The 22,239-nt window shown below is 35.8% G+C and overlaps 3 protein-coding genes and 1 long non-coding RNA gene across 4 annotated transcripts; 2 read left to right on the top strand and 2 right to left on the bottom strand.

Moving 5' to 3' along the window:
• Positions 1-7,056: 7,056 nt before the first annotated feature.
• Positions 7,057-9,558, top strand: LOC136070377 (protein FAR1-RELATED SEQUENCE 5-like). Its single transcript, XM_065780261.1, has 4 exons — positions 7,057-7,233; positions 7,631-8,621; positions 8,727-9,417; positions 9,537-9,558. Exons 1-4 carry the CDS (start codon positions 7,057-7,059, stop codon positions 9,556-9,558), a joined length of 1,881 nt encoding a protein of 626 aa, XP_065636333.1.
• On the top strand, positions 9,464-10,603 carry LOC112000666 (uncharacterized). The gene is made up of 6 exons (XM_065780260.1): positions 9,464-9,819; positions 9,908-9,991; positions 10,089-10,154; positions 10,247-10,312; positions 10,406-10,468; positions 10,571-10,603. Exons 1-6 carry the CDS (start codon positions 9,667-9,669, stop codon positions 10,601-10,603), a joined length of 465 nt encoding a protein of 154 aa, XP_065636332.1. The 5' UTR covers positions 9,464-9,666.
• A 924-nt stretch (positions 10,604-11,527) lies between these two features.
• LOC136070369 (uncharacterized) lies at positions 11,528-13,055 on the bottom strand. Its single transcript, XR_010631626.1, has 2 exons — positions 12,437-13,055; positions 11,528-12,183 (listed from the first exon to the last, which is right to left on the bottom strand). It is a non-coding gene; the product is annotated as an uncharacterized LOC136070369 (long non-coding RNA).
• A 2,167-nt stretch (positions 13,056-15,222) lies between these two features.
• LOC112012453 (putative cysteine-rich receptor-like protein kinase 9) lies at positions 15,223-16,336 on the bottom strand. The gene is made up of 2 exons (XM_065780259.1): positions 15,523-16,336; positions 15,223-15,368 (listed from the first exon to the last, which is right to left on the bottom strand). The coding sequence occupies exons 1-2, from the start codon at positions 16,334-16,336 to the stop codon at positions 15,223-15,225; spliced, it is 960 nt and encodes a 319-aa protein (XP_065636331.1).
• Between the last annotated feature and the right edge of the window lie 5,903 nt (positions 16,337-22,239).

Raw genomic sequence — 22,239 nt, 5'->3', positions numbered from 1 at the left:
CTCTAGGCTCGACTATTAAACAAGTCAAACTCAAACATAATAATTTACTTATGAGTATACGTCTCAATTATAATTATATATAATATTATTCATTATATGTATGTGCATAAAAAAATTATAAAAAAAAAAAAAAAAAAAAGGAGCTTATATAAACTTGATATTGTAATGTATAAGTTTTGTAAATATGTTCATAATATGTCAAATTGTTATTTGTAATTTATTGATAATAGAAATAGTTCATCTTGTAGTAAAACTAAAAAGTGTATATAATTTTAACAATTTGAGGTGATAAATCTTTTTTTTTTTTTTTTTTAGAAGTTCATATACAAAGACCATTCTTTCTAATTAACTCGAGTAGCTCATGAACAAGATCAAGTTTGCTCAATAAGAAAATGAACCAAGTTTAAAATCTAGTTTGATAAAGAGTTTGATCTCATACTCATATTTGAAATAAAAATAAATGAACAATTTTGAACTTTTAATATTTGTTTCCAGCTTGATGTTGTAGTAAATTACAAAATCGTTACACCTACTACAGAGCTGCCTTTTTAAGGATTTGGTTTAATTTTTTCATTTTAAAAAAAGAAAAGGTAAATTAAGAATATGTTGTACAATGCATATTTGGGTTTAGCTCTCTCCAATAAAATCTAATTCCTTCTTTTCTATCAAAGCTCCAAACGACCCTGGAGGAATATATTATATATGTACATATACCTATATGTAAAGACGAGCTGGAGGCATATAGGCAGTACAGGCATTGAGTGATAGACTGATAGTTTGATTAGTTTCGGCATTGTGTGAATGACCATGAAGGTATGAAGAAAATAAGTTTTTTTTTCCCCACATAGTCCCCCATCTTTTATAATGTCTTGTTATTTCCTTTATTTTACAATATTTTATTACCACAAGATCCTAGTCAAATTCTAAAAGGAAGTTATCCTCACAAAACTGACTCGATATAGTTTGATTCCTAAGATGATAAATTTTTGTAGGGCCTTTTATATTTAAATAAATTCAAACTAAATCAAGGTTAATTTAATAAATTAAATACATTTTTTTAGGAAAAGATGAATTAAATACATAATTTAATGAATTAATACTAACCAAACTAAGGTTAATTTTATATAGAAAATAAAATATCATGGTTCAAGTTCAAAATTTAACAAATTTTTGCTTTATTTTGGATAAGTTGATGCATGGTTAAATAAAATTTTAATCTTGTAAGAACACAATTTGACTCCCAAGCCTAAAGGATGGATGAACTTAGGCCCAAAAAGCCTAATACAATGAATTTGTAGAGAGTGTGTTGGAAAACTGAGCTTTAATAAGTTAGACAATAAGTAAAATGGATCTAGATGATAAGAAAATGGAGATAGACTGGTTTAATCTAAAGAAAATCGTCCTCGGCACAATTCGAGGAGATCAGTTCTTATATATTTCTCTCAAGTTTGATTACAAGTTTAGCTCTTGATTGCTACAGTATTTTTCTTTTAATTTCTCGATCTCTCCCCCTTCAAGTTCTTCTTTCTATTTTATATTCTTTTCCTTCCATCATCTTTACCCTCCACGTGTAGAGTAGATTATTGATATTGATTCTTGTCCCGTCAGGACCTTCCTGAAGTCTCTAGTAATAGCTGTAAGGTTGAAAATTACTGTTCAAGTATCACTTCCTTATTAATGCAGCTAGAGAGTTAGTTACAGAGCATTCAATGCAGTGGTAACAACTTTCTCTTTAGATATTTTAGGACTTCCCCTTATCCTGTGCTTCTGTGATGCCTATCCGTATTAATAGAATCTCCTAGAACGTTGCCCTGGATGGCAAACCACCCCTTCAGACCTCGGCTTTGCTCAGTCGAGGAGGCATTCATCCTCGGACTACCCTCATGGAGACCCTTATAATTAAAACTAACCTTTTCACTTACTAACACGGGCTCCCTTGATAATGTTCACCCCTCCTCAGACTACTTCATATCCTCGAATTGGGCCCCTAGCCCAATATATACATAGATATATATATATTGCTGGGCTTAATACTCCTACAATAGCCCCTTAAAATTCTCCTCTCTGGCTCCTCAGGAAAAAAGGAGGATTTTGATGTCACTACAATGACCCCGTAGCTTGTCACACCTCATCCTTATCTGCACAAGTATCTTTTTAACTACCCAACGCATGCTCTTGACACTTCAGCATCCAAGACGTGCTTTCATTAAATTTCTACGACTCTATGTTCCCCACGTTCTACGGCGCGATACAGATCCAACAGTTGAGGATTTTGCTGGAACTCGAGCAGGAATTTTCCCACTTGTAACTCTCTCTTTGATATAAATATTACCCCAACACTTCATTCACCTTACTTTAGCACTCATACATTGAACTTGTGTACTTATTCCATTTACTCGTGCCCTCACACATATCAAGAGCCAGTCCGAGGATAATTTTCTTCTCCGTGTAAGTTTTTATAAACCTTTCCATTTACTTTTCTTTTTGTTTTTCTTTTCTCCATGTCCTTTTCTCCTAGGCCTCCCTATTTTCTCCTTATCTTCTTAGTACCTTCAAACCTCCTTCAAGTATGGGTAGATTCGCTTATCTGGTAGGCTCCAAGAAGGGTATAGAAAGCTTTAGAGCTCAATATAGGATTCCGCTAGGAGTGTTCATTAGGTATTGTAAGGAATGGGAATGGCATGAGAAAAGGCAAAAGGGAGAAGTGGTCATCCCAATGATTGCCTTTATAGAGGGTGGGATGAGAATTCCCATAGGTACCGTCACTAGGGACTACCTTAGGGCTCATAGATTAGCTCTCACCTAATGTGCTCCAAACATGTTTAGGATCTTAGGTAGTGTAAACGCCCTTAATGAGAAAATGGGCTTAAACCTTACCCACCACGACATTAATTGGGTTTACAACCTTTACCACCTAAAAGGGCAGGGGTATTACTTAAAAACTAAGCACCCCGAGGTCAAACTTATCTCATGCTTTCCTGATTCCAACAAAGGCATGTATAAAGATTTCTTGATCGTTTCGGGGGAGTAGCACGATGGCCTCCCCTGCCCGATGAGAGAGGGGCAACCAGGTGGGGTTTTAGGTTTAGGTTGATCTTAGACAAGATCCTTAAAGCCGAGGTGTTCGTTGATAGTGACGGTCACCTACGAACGGCCCACCTCATACTCAGCTACAAGCCTTTGTCATCCAGTTTTCAAGCATCGAAGTGCTAGATAAGGATGAGGGATCCACGGCTACACCAGATAAGCGTTGCTGCTTCTAGTTTTCTCACCACCAGTCCTATTCTAGAAGGTATACCTAAAGTACCCTTGCCACCTTAGTACACAACTGAAGAGGCCATTTCTTTCCATCTTGCTATCAAAAAGGAAGAAGAAGAAAAAGAAGAAGAGATAGTAGACATCTTAGACTTAGAGGATGACTACGAGATTTTCAACTAGCCTCAATCCCTAGAGATCCCTATTGGTGACCTCAGCCAACCTCTCCTAGCCCAAGCCAGTCACCGCCAAGAAGTTACTAACATACTAGACGCTATGGGGATACAGTGCAAGTCGAGGTCAACTCTTCAAGAGCTACTGGAGTCCCAAGCAGGGGGAAATGCGCCTAGGAAGGCAACCTAGACCAGGCTTCCTACCCCTCTACCCACCCATCCCCTTCGATTTGATCCCGCCAATTGTAAGGACAAAATTTAACTCCCAAGCCCAACGGATGGATGAACTTAGACCCAAAGAGCCAATACAATGAATTTGTAGAGAGTGAGTTGGAAAACTGGGTTTTAATGAGTTAGACAACAAATAAAGTGGATCCATATGACAAGAAAATGAAGATAGACTGGTTTAATCTAAAGAAAATCATCATCGGTACAATCCAAGGAGATCAGTTCTTATATATTTCTCTCAAGTTTGATTACAAGTTCAGTTCTTGATTGCTACAATGTTTTTCTCTTAATTTCTTGATCTTCCCCCCTTCAGGGTCTTCTTTCTATTTTATATTTTCTTCCTTCCTTCATCTCTGCCTTCCACGTGTAGAGTAGATTGTTGGTGTTGATCTTTATCCTATCAGCACCTTCTTGAAGCCTCTAGTAGTAGCTGTAAAGCTAAAAATGACTATTCAGGTATCACTTTCTCATTAATGCGGCCAAAGAGTTAGCTACAGAGCATTTAATGCGGCGGTAGCAGCTTTTTCTTTAGATATTTAGGACTTCTCCCTATCCTGTGATGCATATCTGTATCAATAAAATATCTTGGAACGTTGCCCTAGATGGCAAACCACCCCTTCAGCCCTCGGCTTTGCTCAGCCGAGGAGGCATTCATCCTTAGACCACCCTCATAGACCTTATGATCAAAACTAACCGCTTAACTTACAAACACAGACTCCCTTGATAATCTTCACCCTTCCTCAGACTACTTCATGTCCTTGAATTGGGCCTCCTAAAAATCTAATTTTAAATTTGTTTTATTTTGGTGTTAAGGAAGAGATAGAAATTATATAATGTGTAGTCATGTGGGAAACTATCTTCACCACCAAAATTTCAAATCATCATCCCTATGTCTGCTTCAAAAAAGAAAAGGGTTCAAACTTCAAACGCAAGAACTTCACAGGAGGTCACTCTTCCTAGTACTACACTTGCCCAAACACACTACAATGCAGAGTTTTGATAAGATCCAATGCAGTAGTGTTCGTATGATCACATCCTAGCCAGTACTAGATTAGGCAATTCCATTACATTTATTACTTCATTTTAAGCATATTAAAATTATATGTGACACAAGTCCATTAACTTATATAAATTTATAAAATAAAATTAGAAAATGAATATATGTGTGTATTTTATTGCATGCTTCAAATAAAATTTTTATTTTTATTCTAAAAAAAAAAGAATATATATATATATATAATTAGTTTACATTCAATGATTGAGATTGAATACAATATTGCTTAATTATTTTTACATAATATAAATGCTTATTTATTTAATGTTATCACTATATCGTTGTCATGGAAAATGTCAAATCTGACAAAACTTAAATTCTTCACTATTGACATTTCGATAAGAATTATTGTAATTTATCATTTATTTTATTTAAAAAAATCAACATTTCTCTTTCACTAAAGTTTCTTGTGAGAGGAGTAGATCCACTTCTAGGCCAAGGCCTAAAAGACCTTAAAGCTCGCACTAAAAATGAATGGCTAGGCCCATTACTATGAATCATAAAGGGAAGTGTCCCCTAGATGATTCCCCAGAAGTTCAGGATATGCTGCCAACGCTAAAACTCTCATCCGAAGAAACAAACATGGGTGACCTCGGATGATACGAAGGAGTAATCTCAGAAAACCAGTTTCCTTTTCATAATCCAAGGTACCATTCTCCCTAAGAATATCTCAGGAAATTCCCTAAGAAGATAAGCATCATAGAGACTGCCACCTCCGCATTAATGAGAGGTTCTTCACCTAATCCTTGCCACATTAAATGCATATGAAACAACCTGAACAATACTAACACCCCTAAAAGTCCTGTTTTAGGATAAGAATGGGGGGAAATCAATGGAAGGAGGAAAAATATCCCAAAAAGATCCATCTAAGAGTAAGCCAGCTGAAGGGATAAGGAAAGGAAAAGACCTATAAGAAAGAGGAAAAAAAAAAGTGTGGAGAGATTTTTTCTTATATTTAAATCCTATCATTATAGGAAAAAAGTGTAATGGTTGTTGCTAATAATATTAATGTAACACCCCAAACCCATACCAAGGATTTAGATGCACAACCCGTCTTATAATAGTCAGCACTAATATAATGGAATAGAGTGTAATTAAAATAGGCGTAAATGCACTTTTAGTCCTTACATTTTTGCACTTTTTCCATTTTAGTCCCTACATTTTATTTTTACGACTTTTAGTCCCTAAACCAATTAACGCCTAACATTTAGGTCCTTTCCGTTACTCAACCAACGGCAAAAGCTAACGTGGCAAACAGAGGCATAGTAAATGCTAACATGTCCATTAAAATAATATTAAAAATGCTACATCAACATCCACGTCAACTTCCACATCAGCATCTAACCTTAAAAAATAAATTTATCAATTTTAAAAATTATAAAAAACAAAAAAAAAAAAAAACATAAGGATCCGGATTTCCTCCAAACAGGTTTGGAGGAGTTGCTACAAACAGGGACACGGGTCAGCCCAACAAGAAGACACATAAGCTTGAGTCATGTGCGTTGCACATGACCCATTTTAACTGAAGAGAGCTGTGACTTGCTGTGAGCCCTAACAGCGTTAGCCACAAACATTTTCTCCTCAAACACCTCTCACCCACAGCCTCACGCATCTCTCTCATCTCCTCCACCACGCCTCTCTCTCATCTCAGCGAACTCAGACCGGCAAGAAGTCACTGAGGCGGAATCGACGGCGGCCATATGCAGCAGCCGCCGACGTGTGTTCTACTTTGTGTGGTGGGTTTTTTTTTTTTTTTTTTTATAATAAAAAGTTAATCTTATTTTAAGTTATTTTAATGATGATGTGTTAAAAGTAAAAAATACGATATAAGTGATTTGTTAAATGATATGTTAAAATAGATAAAATAAAATGGATCCGGATTTCCTCCAAACATGTTTGGAGGAAATCCTACAAACAGGGACACGGGTCAGCTCAACAAGAAGACACATAAGCTTGAGTCATGTGCGTTGCACATGACCCATTTTAACTGAAGAGAGCTGTGAACCAGCTGTGAGCCCTAACAGCGTTAGCCATAAACATTTTCTCCTCAAACACCTCTCACCCACAGCCTCACGCCTTTCTCTTAGCTCCTCCACCACGCCTCTCTCTCATCTCAGCGAACTCAGACCGGCAAGAAGTCACTGAGGCAGAATCGACGGCGGCCATATGCAGCAGCCGCCGATCTCACTCTCTCATCTAAACTGGACAGCCCCTCTCACCCACAGCCTCACGCCTCTCTCTCATCTCCTCCACCTTTGTTTTCTCAGCAAACTCAGACCGGCAAGAAGACACTGAGGCGGAATCGACGGCAGCCCCATGCAGCAGCCGCCGATCTCACCGAACTATATGTCCAATCCTCCTCTTCACCCGCTTCCCCCTTCGCTGATTCTGCCCCATTCAGTTTCTCACTTAGTCGATGCCGCTCCAATAAATTCACCGCCAAGGACCACCGCTCCTACCGCTCCATCGTTTCTTAGCATTCTCCCTGACAGTGACAAATGCAATGGTTCTCAATTTGTTCAGGTCTGATTTTCTTTAAAAAAAAAATAATAGATAATTATTTCCTCAAATTAGTTTCTCAAATTGCATTATATTTGAAGTTTGAATATTTGTCCTTATGATTATTACCATAGCTGAGTTCTATAGCTTAAGAGCTTATGGTTTTGTTGGTTTTGAATGGGTATTTATTGTTGGCAGCAAGGATTTATATAATACTTATTTTTTGGGAGTTTTTGAGTATAATTTCTGTTGAATAGGATGTTTAGGTATTTTGAGTTCTGAATATTGTTGTTGTTGTTCATCGTGACTGTTTATAAGATTATAAGCAACTACTGTTTAGGTATTTTGAGTTCTGAATATTGTTGTAATTGTTGGCGGCAAGGATTTAACACTATTGCTTTTTATTGGTTTTTGGATTTAGGAAGAAGCTCCTATTGATGGCAGTCCAAACACCCCGAGTAAACACAAGGAAATTAAGGCACCAACGATTGGAATGAAATTTGATTGTGATGATAGTGCATATGAGTTTTACAAACAATATGCTCATAGAATGGGCTTCAGTGTAAGGAAACAGTATGTCAGGCGAGGAAGTGCAGGAGATGTTAAGAGGAGGACATTTTGTTGTTCAAGAGAAGGCGAACGAGTTATTGACAGACGTCGTGAACAGGTATCTTTCCATCACCCAATTTCACAAATTGGTTGTTTAGCACAAATGACTTGTCAACTTCAAAAGGATGGTATGTTAGAAGTTGTTTCTTTTCATGAACAACATAATCATGAGTTTGCTCCTTCTCCAATGAAACACATGTTAAGATCAAATAGGAAAATTACACCTGCCCAACAAGCTTTTGCGGATGATGCAGAAAAATCCGGGGTATCAATAAAACAAACCATAGATTTGTTGAGCATGCAAGTTGGTGGTTATGAAAATCTTGGGTTTTTGAATGTTGACTATAAAAATCATGTAAATTCCAAGAGGAGAGTGGCTTTAAAGAGAGGAGATGGTCGTGCTGTGATGGATCACTTTACAAAGATGCAATTAGAAGATCCATCTTATTTTTATTCTATACAACTTGATGATGATAATCAAATTTTGAATATTTTTTGGGCTGATTCTAGATCTATAGTTGATTATGGACACTTTGGGGATGTTATATGTTTTGACACCACTTATCGAACAAATTCATATGGTCGACCCTTTGCTCCATTCATTGGAGTTAATCATCATAAACAATCAATTATCTTTGGTGCAGCTTTACTTTATGATGAAACTATAACGTCATTTAAGTGGTTGTTTGAAACTTTTTTGAGTGCAATGTCAGGGAAACAACCAAAAACTATATTTACAGATCAATCTGCTGTAATGGCTAATGCAATAGAAGATGTGTTTCCTGAATCAAATCACCGTCTATGTGTGTGGCATATTTATTAGAATGCTGCTAAGCGTCTACATCATATATTTAATTCATCAAGCCAATTTTGAAATGATTTTAGTAATTGTGTGTATGATTTTGAAGATGAAAATGAATGGATAGTTGCTTGGAATAACATGCTTGAGACATATAATCTAACTGATAATCCATGGTTGCGTGAAATGTTTGATGTGAAAGAGAAATGGTGTATGGTATACGGTCGACATATGTTCACTGCTGATATGAAAAGCACTCAATGCAGTGAGTCAATGAATAGTGTGTTGAAGAAATATTTGAAGCCAAAACATGGTCTTTTGCAATTTTTTGGACATTACTCTAGAGTATTATCTGATAAGCGAAGTCAAGAACTACAAGCAGAGTTCAAAATGAGGCAAACAACACCAGTTTTACTATTTGATTTTGAGATGTTGAGACATGCTGCAAAGTTGTATACTCCAGAAATATTCAAAATGTTTCAAGCTGAATATGTGAAGATTGTGGATTGTACTATTTACAAGGCTAGTAAATCTGATTCTATCACAGAATACAGGGTGAAATATCGAAACAAAACTCAAGAGCACTTAGTCAAATATGAAGCCTCAACAACGACAGTCCAATGTAGTTGCATGAAGTTTAGCTTTTTAGGAATTCTATGTTCCCATGCTTTGAAAGTTCTGGACAAGAAAAATGTTAAGAGAATTCCAGCCCATTATGTATTGAAAAGATGGACACAAGATGCAAAGGTTGGTTCTATCAAGGACTATCGTGGCATTGATATTAAAGGTAGTGCTCAAGAGTCAGTGGGAAAGCGTCTTTCTCATTTGAGTCACAAATGTCTTCAAATTAACACACTTGTAGCAGAGAGAGAGATGATGTATGAACATGTTGATAAATGTTTTGACAAATTATTGCAAGATTTGCAAGAAATGAGAATTAAATGTTGTTTGTCCTCTATGGAGGGTGAGGTCCATGGTGAAGTTGTTCCCGAGAATGTTTTACAAGGTGATGGTGGATTTGAGTCACATGTGGACATTTCTCAAGGCATATGTGGGATCAAAACAAAGCCTACTGTAGGTTGTCCAAGAGGAAGGTTGAAAAGTTCATTAGAAAGGAAAAAAAAAAATCTAGTGGACAGAAGGATCAACCCAAAAAGACTAGTGGAGCAAGACAAGTTCAATCACTTAGTGGCCTAAATAGAGTAAGTTCATTTACATTCCATTATAGAACATGAATTTGTAGGTTCATAAATTTGTTTTATGTGACAATTGTTTTTTCTTCCCACATAGGTCGATTCCTCAGCTAATATTAATTCTCACAAAGAACATGGTAATGTTGAACAACCATCACAATTAGTAGATAACATAACTCAGGTATGATGCTACTACTTACATATTTTTTCTAATATACTATTAAACAATAACTACTATTAAAAAGTGACACATAAATTTATTTAAATGTCATATACAGGAATCTTTCAGTTGTAACAATTTGGTTGAACAAGACAATGTTGTTGGGTTAAATGGTTTGAATCAGGTATACTTACAAATTTTGTCAAATATCCTACTACCCAGTTACTTTCATTAGCATAGAAATTGAAATATTGATTGTTTAAATGTTATACATAGGAATCTTTTGATTGTGAATTTTTGGTTGGACAAGACAATATTGTTGGATTAAATGGTCTGAATCAGGTATACTTATAAATTTTGTCTAATATCCTACTACCTAGTTACTTTCATTAGCATAGAAAATGAAATATTGATTTGTTTAACTGCTATATGTAGGAATATTTTGATTGTGAATTTTTGGTTGGGCAAGATCACGTTGGGTTATATGACTTGAATCAGGTGTGTATAGTCGTTATGAATTTTGCTACAACTTAAACTTATATTTTCCTTTTAGTTATTTTTTCCATACACTTATTTTATATTTGGTGGCATATTTTGCAGGTTTCAGTAGATTCTGATATTGACAACCTTTGAAAAACACCATATTGGCTGTTTTCCTTGTGTTTTGCATAGTTTTTGGACAACATATTGGCTGTTATATAACATCTAGTGGACAGAACTTTGACAGTATTTTTTGGACAGCACATCTGACTTTGACAGATTTTTGGAAAGCATATCTGACAATGTGGATAGATTTTCTGGACAGCACAATTTGGATTGATAGATTTTGGATAATTTCATATGCAATGGGAAAGTTCATTTTTATATTTTTGTATCTATGTATTTGCATATTTGAACAAGGCAGCTTTAAATGAATGCAATAGAATGATATGGAAGGAAATTTAAATTTAGCAATAGATTTGTTGAGCTTTTCTTTTTATTTGGCTCTCTTTAAGATTCAAGAATTTAAAACTTAAATATGGATTTGGTTGGCAGAAAACATTTAGGTGAAACAAATATAGCCTGAATTGCAGAAGAAAGCAGGCAAAGTAGGCAATAGATTTGTTGAGTTCTAATGTTCCCAAGTTATGAGCTCAAAACTTATTGGTTGGGTGTATGTAACTTACCTACATGCAATTATATGATTTTAAAAAATACCTACAACTTTAAAACAAGACATTAAAGAACTTTAATAGTTTTTGCAGGTTTCTACGTACTTATATTCAAATTCTCTTAATCTATTATGTTCTAAAAAATGTAGTACCTAACATACAAAACCTCAATTTTGTCGGGTCTATAATATAAGATATTATTGACTTATCTCCATTTTTTTAAGTACACAAAATTTTGCATTCACAAACAATAATATTTTCCATACCTAATGCACCCTTCTCACAAAAATTCATATCACCCTTGGGATGAGGCACCGTGAACTAATTGACACAGGAGAAAATTACAATAGTATGATTACTCCAAATTTATGAATGATGCTAAATATCATTTTACACCATAGGATAATACAGCACAAAAGAACAGTATCCTTTACTTCAGATATCATGAACTGTTCTTTGGACAATTCATTTTACAACAAAACTGAGAAACATTAGCTTCCAATATCACCTCAAAAATATTTACTGAAGTACAGAGCAGCAAATTTAACAGAGCCTCTCAAAACTCTCCAACTAAACTGGTCTCATAGTTCCTGTTCACTTTAGCAGGGTCAAGGCTACATATAATAGTTTCTGGAGCTGCTGACTAGCAATATACAACCTTAAGAATCATATCTTCCCCGAGTTATGTTTCCAAAAGTCAGCGGAGTCTATCCGTTTACATATCAGCAAAAATAATATTTTTGGCATCGGGGGATACAAGTACAAAATCAAAAACACTACTTGACCAAACCGTTAAATTCAAATGTTGTCCTCTGCAGAAAATGTTATCCTTTTTGTAAGTCCGTCTGAACAGCAGCCAATTTCTCTTCATAGTTTAGAGTGTTGGCTGCAGTTAGAAGCATGTCCATTTTTTCTGATCCCTCTTCACGTTTACAATTCCATTTCTTTCCAAGGTTTTCAAATGCCCTTAAACTCCCATCCCTTCTCTCTTTCAGTTTCTTTTCTAAAGTCTCATATGCTCTTTTTGCCTTGCGTATTGCCTGGATCCCTATATCACATTTTCTGCAAATAACAAATAGATAACACATTCGTCCCATCAGTGTGAGTTCAACAAACTAACTATTTAAAATCTAGGAACAGGAGACACCATGTAATTATCACAAGCAAAAACTAGAATTAAAATTGGTAATTTTTAAAAAATTAAAAACAATAAATCTAATTATCATAGCAGGAAAAAACTAAAGTTAAATCATCCATATATATCACACAAAGCGTACCAAAATAATCTTAAATACAGAGGGATTTGGTAACAAACCTGGAAAAAATCGGAACCTTGAAAAGATGGGTGATAGGATCGGTGGTCCTTAGCGGCGAAGAGATGGGTGGGGGATGGGAATGGCAAAGAGAGAGAAGGCTGTTAACGGATTGAGAGAAGGGATGGGGCGGAATAGGCGGAGGAACGGCGTGTGCAGTGGGTGGCCGGATTCTCTTACTGGTTTGGGAAGAGGGATAAGAGAGAAAGAGAGAGGAGAGAGGCGGGTTTGAATAGAAAGAGAGAGGCTGGCCATGTGCATTGGGTGGCCAGATTCTCTTGCCGATCTGAGGTTCTGAGAACAGAGGTGAGAAGGTTGAGATGCGGGTTTGAGGAGTTTGAGGAGAGAGAGAGGGGCTGTCCAGTTTAGATGAGAGAGTGAGATCGGCTGCTGCTGCATATGGCCGCCGTCGATTCCGCCTCAGTGACTTCTTGCCGGTCTGAGTTCGCTGAGATGAGAGAGAGGCGTGGTGGAGGAGCTGAGAGAGAGGCGTGAGGCTGTGGGTGAGAGGTGTTTGAGGAGAAAATGTTTGTGGCTAATGCTGTTAGGGCTCACAGCTGGTTCACAGCTCTCTTCAGTTAAAATGGGTCATGTGCAACGCACATGACTCAAGCTTATGTGTCTTCTTGTTGAGCTGACCCGTGTCCTTGTTTGTAGCATTTCCTCCAAACATGTTTGGAGGAAATTCGGACTTAAATAAAATTTTGATGTGTTAAAATAACATTTTTTTAAGCAAAATTATTCTAATGCTCTAAGAGTATTCACAACAATGATTTTAAAAATTTTATCTTTTAGTAATTTAAAAAATCACTTTATTTATTTTTCCACCCCCAAATTACAATACACCAAAAATTAAAAAAAAAAATTAAAAAAATTCTCCTTTAACATGCAACATATATATTAAAATAATATAAACAATTTCGACCCATAAACGCCCACAAACACCATTCCACAGTCTCAAAAAACCCACAAACAGCTATACCCACGACCAAACACTTACCCAAGACCATAGAACGCCCAAACCCACAGCCAAACATTAATTTTAACAAGCCACCATCTACAACTGTCCTTATAAAATTACCTTGAAGAACAGAAAAATTCTCAGCAAAATACAATCCTTATAAATAGACATGGCAAAACGGGTCAGAATTTTCTGATTCGACCTGTTTGACCTGCAACTCGATTGACCCGTTTAAAAATGACCTGTTTTGACTAGTGACTTGTTTGACCCGACCCGACCCGACTGTTTTGCCCCGTCTACCAACGTTGAGTAGATTGAGATTGAGGTGTAATTCTTATAAAATATTTACTTATTTTTTTTCACTTAATATGTTATGTACTCCATTATAGTTTGTTATTCTTTACTTGCCACCTTCATTTTCTCTTCCTACTTTAAAACAGATCGAAGATTATACCAAGATTAGCTTCTAGAAAGTTGGAACAAGAGTTGCACCAAATTTGAGTATCAAGTGTTTAGTGGTAATTGGTAAGTGGTAACAGTATCACCAGTGAGAATCTAATCATAGTTAAGAAACTCAAAAACAATTGACAAATTGCATCTATTTCCCCAAAAAAAAAAAAAAAAAACTTGTTTGAAAAATATGGGTCAACTCGACCCGTCCCGCAACCCGACTGACCCACAACCCGATTGACCCGACCCGACCGTTTTGCCATGTCTAGCTGTATAAACCCTTTCATCTTCAACCTCAAGCCAAAACCCAAAACCCACAGCAACCATTTCATCTTCAACCTTAAGCCAAAAGCTAAAACTCCTCTAGCACACCATGGAAGAACTCATATTCAACCTCAAGCCAAAACCCAAAACCCATAGCAACCCTTTCATCTTCAACCTCAAGTGTGACCCACAACCAAGTCCCACCACCCACGGTGTGACCCACCAACCTAACCACTACAACCCAATCAAATAGAGGAGAAGGGACGAGAAAGAGAGGGAGCAGATTCAGCCAAAAAAAAAAGAATAGAGGGAGCAGAAAGAGAGAGAGTGAGCAGGGAGAATGAGATAATAAATTAATATATATATATATATATATACCGGTACATACCTTTTGCAGGTGGAGCAAGAGGCACCGGTGTTGGTGCCGGTGACGGTACGGCTTGGAGCTTGTAAAACGGATATATTTCGTATCTAATAAAACAACTAGGATTCAAAACATTACCCCCTTGCTTTCCTGCACAACAACTTGGCAGATATCCTATGAGAGTCCGAAGACACCTATTGCAATCAGAGCTGGATAGCAGAGGGTCGCATTGGACAAGGCTGTATAGGGTTTGTAAATCCGAAAATTTGGCTTCTGTTGTTGCAAATTTCGTTGCACTGGACGGAGCATTTGATGCTCTGGTTTCTATTTCATCCATTGAAGTTCCAAGTAGCTGTGTGAAGCGGCCTGGATCTGTTATACTCTGAGTGTTACTCAATCGAAATGTGAGATCTTCGCCCATGGTGGAGAAGAATGACTCGTTTGAGTAGCGTAACACGCATTCACCGTACCATATCACTGCCACTTTTTCTACGGGGCAGTACAGCACAACAATGTCTTTGGTTGCGGTTGATACGCAGTCTTGGCACTCATTGAAAAAAAAAAAAAAAAAAACTTGTTTGAAAAATATGGGTCAACTCGACCCGTCCCGCAACCCGACTGACCCACAACCCGATTGACCCGACCCGACCGTTTTGCCATGTCTAGCTGTATAAACCCTTTCATCTTCAACCTCAAGCCAAAACCCAAAACCCACAGCAACCATTTCATCTTCAACCTTAAGCCAAAAGCTAAAACTCCTCTAGCACACCATGGAAGAACTCATATTCAACCTCAAGCCAAAACCCAAAACCCATAGCAACCCTTTCATCTTCAACCTCAAGTGTGACCCACAACCAAGTCCCACCACCCACGGTGTGACCCACCAACCTAACCACTACAACCCAATCAAATAGAGGAGAAGGGACGAGAAAGAGAGGGAGCAGATTCAGCCAAAAAAAAAAGAATAGAGGGAGCAGAAAGAGAGAGAGTGAGCAGGGAGAATGAGATAATAAATTAATATATATATATATATATATACCGGTACATACCTTTTGCAGGTGGAGCAAGAGGCACCGGTGTTGGTGCCGGTGACGGTACGGCTTGGAGCTTGTAAAACGGATATATTTCGTATCTAATAAAACAACTAGGATTCAAAACATTACCCCCTTGCTTTCCTGCACAACAACTTGGCAGATATCCTATGAGAGTCCGAAGACACCTATTGCAATCAGAGCTGGATAGCAGAGGGTCGCATTGGACAAGGCTGTATAGGGTTTGTAAATCCGAAAATTTGGCTTCTGTTGTTGCAAATTTCGTTGCACTGGACGGAGCATTTGATGCTCTGGTTTCTATTTCATCCATTGAAGTTCCAAGTAGCTGTGTGAAGCGGCCTGGATCTGTTATACTCTGAGTGTTACTCAATCGAAATGTGAGATCTTCGCCCATGGTGGAGAAGAATGACTCGTTTGAGTAGCGTAACACGCATTCACCGTACCATATCACTGCCACTTTTTCTACGGGGCAGTACAGCACAACAATGTCTTTGGTTGCGGTTGATACGCAGTCTTGGCACTCATTGGGTGTGAGGTCTCCACGGCAGAAGAAGAGGCCGTAGACTGTTGTCCCTGGGGTTTGGCCAACGGTGGTGTTGTAGAAACCACTTTCACGCGTGGAATTTAAAGAAAGGGAAGAGAGGAGGCGGTTGAGGTTGGACTGGTAGGTGCTATTGCGGGTGAAAGTGGTTTGGTTTGAACAGGAATGCCAACGATATTCTGGGGCTGCTTCACTGTTTAGGCTTAGGAAGCTGAGTAAGGAAAGGATTAGTAGGAGCAGCATGGAGACATTGAAAGAAGACATGCCCATTGTCGTATGATCAGTTTTGTGCTCATTGTTGAGGAGACAAGACATTGAAAAGGTCTAGTCTAGTTTATAAAGAAAAAATTACTCTTCTTTTCTTGTTTTTTCATGAAAATTTTGGTATATAATGAGAGACTGATGGAGATAATAACCTCCACTCCGTTGAACAAAGGGTAGTCATTTGCCTGTGGACTTTCCAAAATGATGAAAGTAATGGAAAATTAAATGTCAGTCAACGGAGACTTCATTTTCCACAATTTATGATTCATGAATTTAAAATTGACTGTTTATGTGAAAGTGACATGGTCACAATCTACATTCTACCGATAGTTTTAGGAAAAATTGTGAGTTTATTTGTTTTACCAGAAAAACTCCAATTTTTCTCTGTTCTTGCTTTTTCTAGTCTTCCAAGGACAAAGAGTTGAATGAAATTTCAATATCCCAAATCCTACGGTGCGAACATCTTAGATGACCAACAGGACCTACAGCCCAAGTTCCCAATGGATGCTGAAAAGTGCTCTACTATTACATCGGAGAGAGTCTGAAAGTTACGTGAGACTTTTTTTTTTGGACATCTCCATGGTAAACAACAAAAGGCTCCAAATTCGTATTAAGTGATAAGATTTTCGGTGATGATGTCAAAAATCGTCAGTGATTTGTGCAGTCCTCACGTGCTCTAGACAAAACCTGCAAAATAGAAACAAAGAAGACTTTAAGCTTAAGTTAGAAAGAATTTCTACAACTCTAGAGTATCAGAGCTGGGGTAAATTATGCGTACTTTGACTTGTGAGGGTTTTGGGGTTTTTATAGTAGTGTAGAGCTGATCTTTGTTTATTGGTGGAGAAGGTCTTTCCTTGTAGGGAAGATTCCCATTAATACAAATATTTTGCGGGATTCTTTCCTTGTAGAGATTCCCTTGATTAGGGCTAATCGTGTTATGCAAGGTATTTCCTTGCATAGATATTCGTGAAGATCAAGCCAAGCCACACTGGACCCATCGGCCTTCTCACCTCATCGGTCTCTTACTTCGTTCAAAAGTTCCCGTCGGCTTCATAGAGACAATAGTCGGGTATCGTGTGGCCGTCGTCTTTTTATGGTGTTGTTGCTTTGGGTCTCTTCTGCTTATGGGAAGCTGTCGAGCTTAGAGGAGCCATCGACTTCCTTGTGTGTCATACTTTGAATCTCTCAACAATAACACCCTTATCATTTAGCAAATTTTACCAGAATAATTGTAGCATATAATTGCTTGGAAAAACTTATCTTATGAGACAATTTTTTATGGTATCATAAATTACATAAGTGATGGTTGAACCTAATCACACAAGCACATTGTACAATAAATTTTTTTCTATAACTGTTTTTCGGGATATTTGAATGTTATAAAAATAATAATTAACCTTTTTTTTAACGATTTTGAGATTTTTAATCAAATTAAAATGCTTTTTTGTTGTACATGCATGAAATTACATTAATAAATGGATGGTCTTATATTCATAAATGAATGGAGTTACATTCTTAAATACATGGCTTTACATTAAGAAATGCCTTAAGGGTATTGGTTTGAGAAATATTTTAAAAATTTTATGGAAAAAATTTTTTTTTTGACAATTTTTTAAATTTCCTATGAAAGTAGTATTAAAACTTTCCTAAAATAACTCGTTAACAAATGCTCTAAGAGCACCTTGGATCCATTAAGTTTTAACCCCTATAAATATGTAATCTAATTAGTAATGAAAATGTACATGTATTCAAGAATTAATAATGTTGAGGATTACCACTTAATGAATAAAGTTTATATATGATCTCATCTCTAAAAATTTTTATTTTATTTTTCTATTTCTTTTATTTTATATTTTTTTTTAGTAAGATATTCATTTGTTAGGAAACATTTTTACTTTTCCCCCCTAAATTAGAAACATTTTTTATTTGAGAAGTAAGTTTCCTTGTATCTTTAATTAACCCCTAAACTATCATAACAAAGCTGAGTAAGAAAAGGATCAGTAGGAGCAAGGAGATTGGAGACATTGAAGGAAGGCATGCCCATTGTCGTATGATCAGTTTCTTGCTCACACCTACCGGATTTAGGAATTAGGATCATGGAAAAAGATAAACAGTTTTATCATTTATTTTTTGTTATTTTCCCAAAATTTTGGTCAATAATGAGATAATGGTATTCTTCAATGAAAAGTCAAGCCACTTGCCCACTTTTCAAACTGATATAGTATCACAAAATTAAAGTCAGTCAACAGAGATGATTGCGGATGAGGTATTACTAGTATGCACAGTCGTATTTTGGTATTTCAAACAAGGACTCTAAAATTCAAACAAGTTACATGTTTGATATCAGTCGTAAACACGTGGTTATATTGTATCAATAGGAACTTACATTCTATAAGATGTATTATAATGGTTAGTTAGGGTTCAAGAAACTTGTAGTTTAAATGGTTGGTGCTTCTTGATCTTTTCTAGTTATCGAGAGCATGGTTTTAAAAATTGAAAAAGACAAAGAATCGAAAAAGATTTTGGTTATTGATTTTTGGTCTAACCGGAGTCGAACAGATGGGCAAACCAATGATGTCATAATTAATAAAATTTAAAATATTTAAATAAATTTTATGTGAATTTTTATTTTTCATAAATTATGTTAAGCAAATATAAAAAATTGAAAATTTTCTTTATTCTTCCTTTTTTTTTTCTTCAAATTAATAACTCTTGATAAAGTATAATTTGCTATATTTAAGTTTCACAAATATATATATATATATATATTTATAAACAATCATTTAATAGTTTAACGTTAACTTTTAACTATTTATTATATAAAAAAATTAAATAAAAAAAAACTAATACCAAAGTCAAAATGTCACTTGACAAGTCATTCATCAGACCCGTTTACTCTAGTTTTCTTTTCTTTTCTTTCTTTCTTTGTTTGTTTTTTTTTTTTTTTTTTTTTCCTCCTTAAAAGTTAAATCTATAACAAAACATCACCACCTACCCCTCAAATCAAATTCAAAGTTTCATAATCCTTTTACTCAGTTTTCTTTCCCCATATTTTTTCGGTAATGCAGTCATCCTTTCAAAGTCTTATCTCTCTCTCTCTCTCTCTCAAGATAAGTTCTTGATCGTCTTCATCAACATTTTATTCCAGTCAAAGCTCAAAGCTCAGATTTCTCATATATCATACAATAGAAGTTTCTTTTTTATTTTATTTTCATCCATAGATCTGAGATTTTTCCCAATCTAATTTCAGTGCAAGTGTAAAAAGTTTGTACCATTTTATTTTAATTTTTCTTCTAATACAAGAACCAGTTTAACCAGTTTATGGTTTTCTTTTTTCATAAAACCCACACTTGCGCTATAACTAATGAATTATTTAAAAAAAAAAAAAAAAGTGGTAACGTAATGTAGTTTTTGCTAGGCTATAATAATAATAATAATAATAAAGTAAAAACCGGATATAAACGTTCTAAGAGCATCCCAGTATGGTTTCTAAATTGACTAAAAAGTTAAGAGGTTTTAAATTAGTATTAAGTTACAATATTTTTAGCAAAATTTACATGAATTATGGTAGCATATAATTACTTAGAAAAACTTTTCTTACGAGACAATTTTTTATGGTATCATAAATTACATAAGTGATGGTTGCACCTAATCACACGAGCACGTTGTACAATAAATAAACTTTCTATAATTTTTTCTCATGATATTTTAATGTTATAAAAATAATGTTTAACCCTTTCTTTTTTTACAATTTTGAGATTTTTAATTAAATTAAAATACTTTTTTGTTGTACAAGGTGCATGAAATTACATTAATAAATTAATGGTCTTATATTTATAAATGGATGGAGTTACATCCTTAAATACATGGCTTTACATTAAGCAATGCCTTAAGGGTATTGATTTGAGAAAAAGTTTAAAATTTTTTATGAAAAAAGAAAAAACAAAGTAAAAGATTTTTTAAACAATTTTTTAGAATTTTTATGATAGTAGTGTTAAAACTTTCCTGAAATAACTCGTTAACAAATGCTCTAAGAACACCTTGGATATATTAAGTTTTAACCCCTATAAATATGCAATCTAATTAGTAATGAAAATGTACATGTATTCATTCAAGAATTAATAATGTTGTGGATGACCACTTAATGAATAAAGTTTATATATTATCTCATCTCTAAAAATTTTTATTTTATTTTCCTATTTCTTTTATTTTATATATTTTTTTAGTAAAATATTCATTTGTTAGGAAACATTTTTATTTTTCCCCCCTAAATTCCAAACATTTTTTATTTGAGAAGAAAGTTTTCTTGCATCTTTAATTAACCCCTAAACTATCATAACGAGGTTGAGTGAGAACAGGATCAGAAGGAGCAAGGAGATTGGAGACACTGATAAAGAAGGCATGCCCATTGTCGTATGATCAGTTTCTTGCTCACACCTACCGGATTCAGGAATTAGGATCATGGAAAAAGATAAACATTTTTATCATTTATTTTTTGTTATTTTTTTACAAAATTTTGGTCAATAATGAGATAATGGTAATCTTCAATGAAAAGTCAAGCCACTTGCCCACTTTTCAAATTGATACAGTATCAGAAAATTAAAGTCAGTCAACGGAGACGATTGCGGATGGGGTTTTATTAGTATGCACGATTGCATTTTGGTATTTCAATCAAGGACTCTAAATTTTTTAACAAGTTACATGTTTCATGTTAGGACATATGTGTTTCACATGTTAGGAACATATGTCACTATTTTGTGTAATTGGCTAATCCTTTAACAAAAAGCACTTTACTTATAATTGGGTAGATCTAAGATGTGTTTAATGCTTTAAGAAACCTTGTTTCAAGTTCAAGTGTTAGAACAATGCAAGTCTGTTCAAAAATCAATTCAGAAAGTGCTATTCATTAAAGCTCGACAGCTAACTTGACAACTAGCATCTATCAAGATTTAAAAAAAGCTGTTTTTGCCCGAGGCTTGATAGTTGCTCAACAGAAAGGGTATCTGTCGAGGTTAAAGAAACTCAGTTTTCCAGGATTGTTTTTCATCCAATTGTGATTTTGTGTGACCGGAGACCTAGTTTGCCCTAATTCATCAAGAAGTTGCTGTGTTTATACACTGTAGGGTTTTGTGACCAAGCAACTTTATGATCTTCATCGTCTGGATGAACTGAAGAACTTTGTAGTCAACATCCTTCTTAAGTTGGTGATCAAGTCGCGTACTGAGATCTATGCAATTGGTTAGTCATGTACTGGGAGCCATGCACTAAAAAGGAGAGCTTGTCATTACAGAACAAGTCTAATTGGGTATTGGGGTAAGGGTTCAACTGTAAGTTGGTATAAGGTACTGAAATTTTTTTACTTATAACCACTTGTTGTGATAATAGTGGATTCTCGTGAGTGGTGACTTTAAAATCACCTGGTGGGGTTTTTGCCATGTAGGTTTTCCCCATTTGTAAACAAGTCACCATGTCAATTTATTTTCCGTTTCATACTTAGTTTAATTAGTGATTTGTTTGTGCTACCACGCTCATTGCATGTAATTGAACCTAATTAATTCACTTGACTAATTAATTGGTTAATTCATCATAAGGGGTCAACACATTTTTGGCCTATCAAGTGGTATCTCCGCTCCCTCTTCTTCTGCAGGTGGTGTGACTCTGGACGTGATCATGGTACAGCTTCAGCACATGGATGCTCACCTGGACACTCTCATTGATGAGTTATGTCAAGTGAACACCCGTGTTGGCTGTATTGCTAGATGGCAAGCTCGCCTTGGTGGCTTCGTAGAGTCTCCCTCTCCTCCTCCCGAGGCATCCGAGGACTCCGACGACGACGACGATGATGATGATGATGGAGATGGAGATGCTAGCTCGTCCAGCGATGACAAGAGGTCTACTTGATACTCTTA

Source organism: Quercus suber, unplaced genomic scaffold (assembly GCF_002906115.3).
Source record: "Quercus suber isolate HL8 unplaced genomic scaffold, Cork oak 2.0 scaffold_229, whole genome shotgun sequence".
Classification (NCBI taxonomy): domain Eukaryota; kingdom Viridiplantae; phylum Streptophyta; class Magnoliopsida; order Fagales; family Fagaceae; genus Quercus; species Quercus suber.
This window is presented reverse-complemented; position numbering and strand designations above follow the sequence as displayed.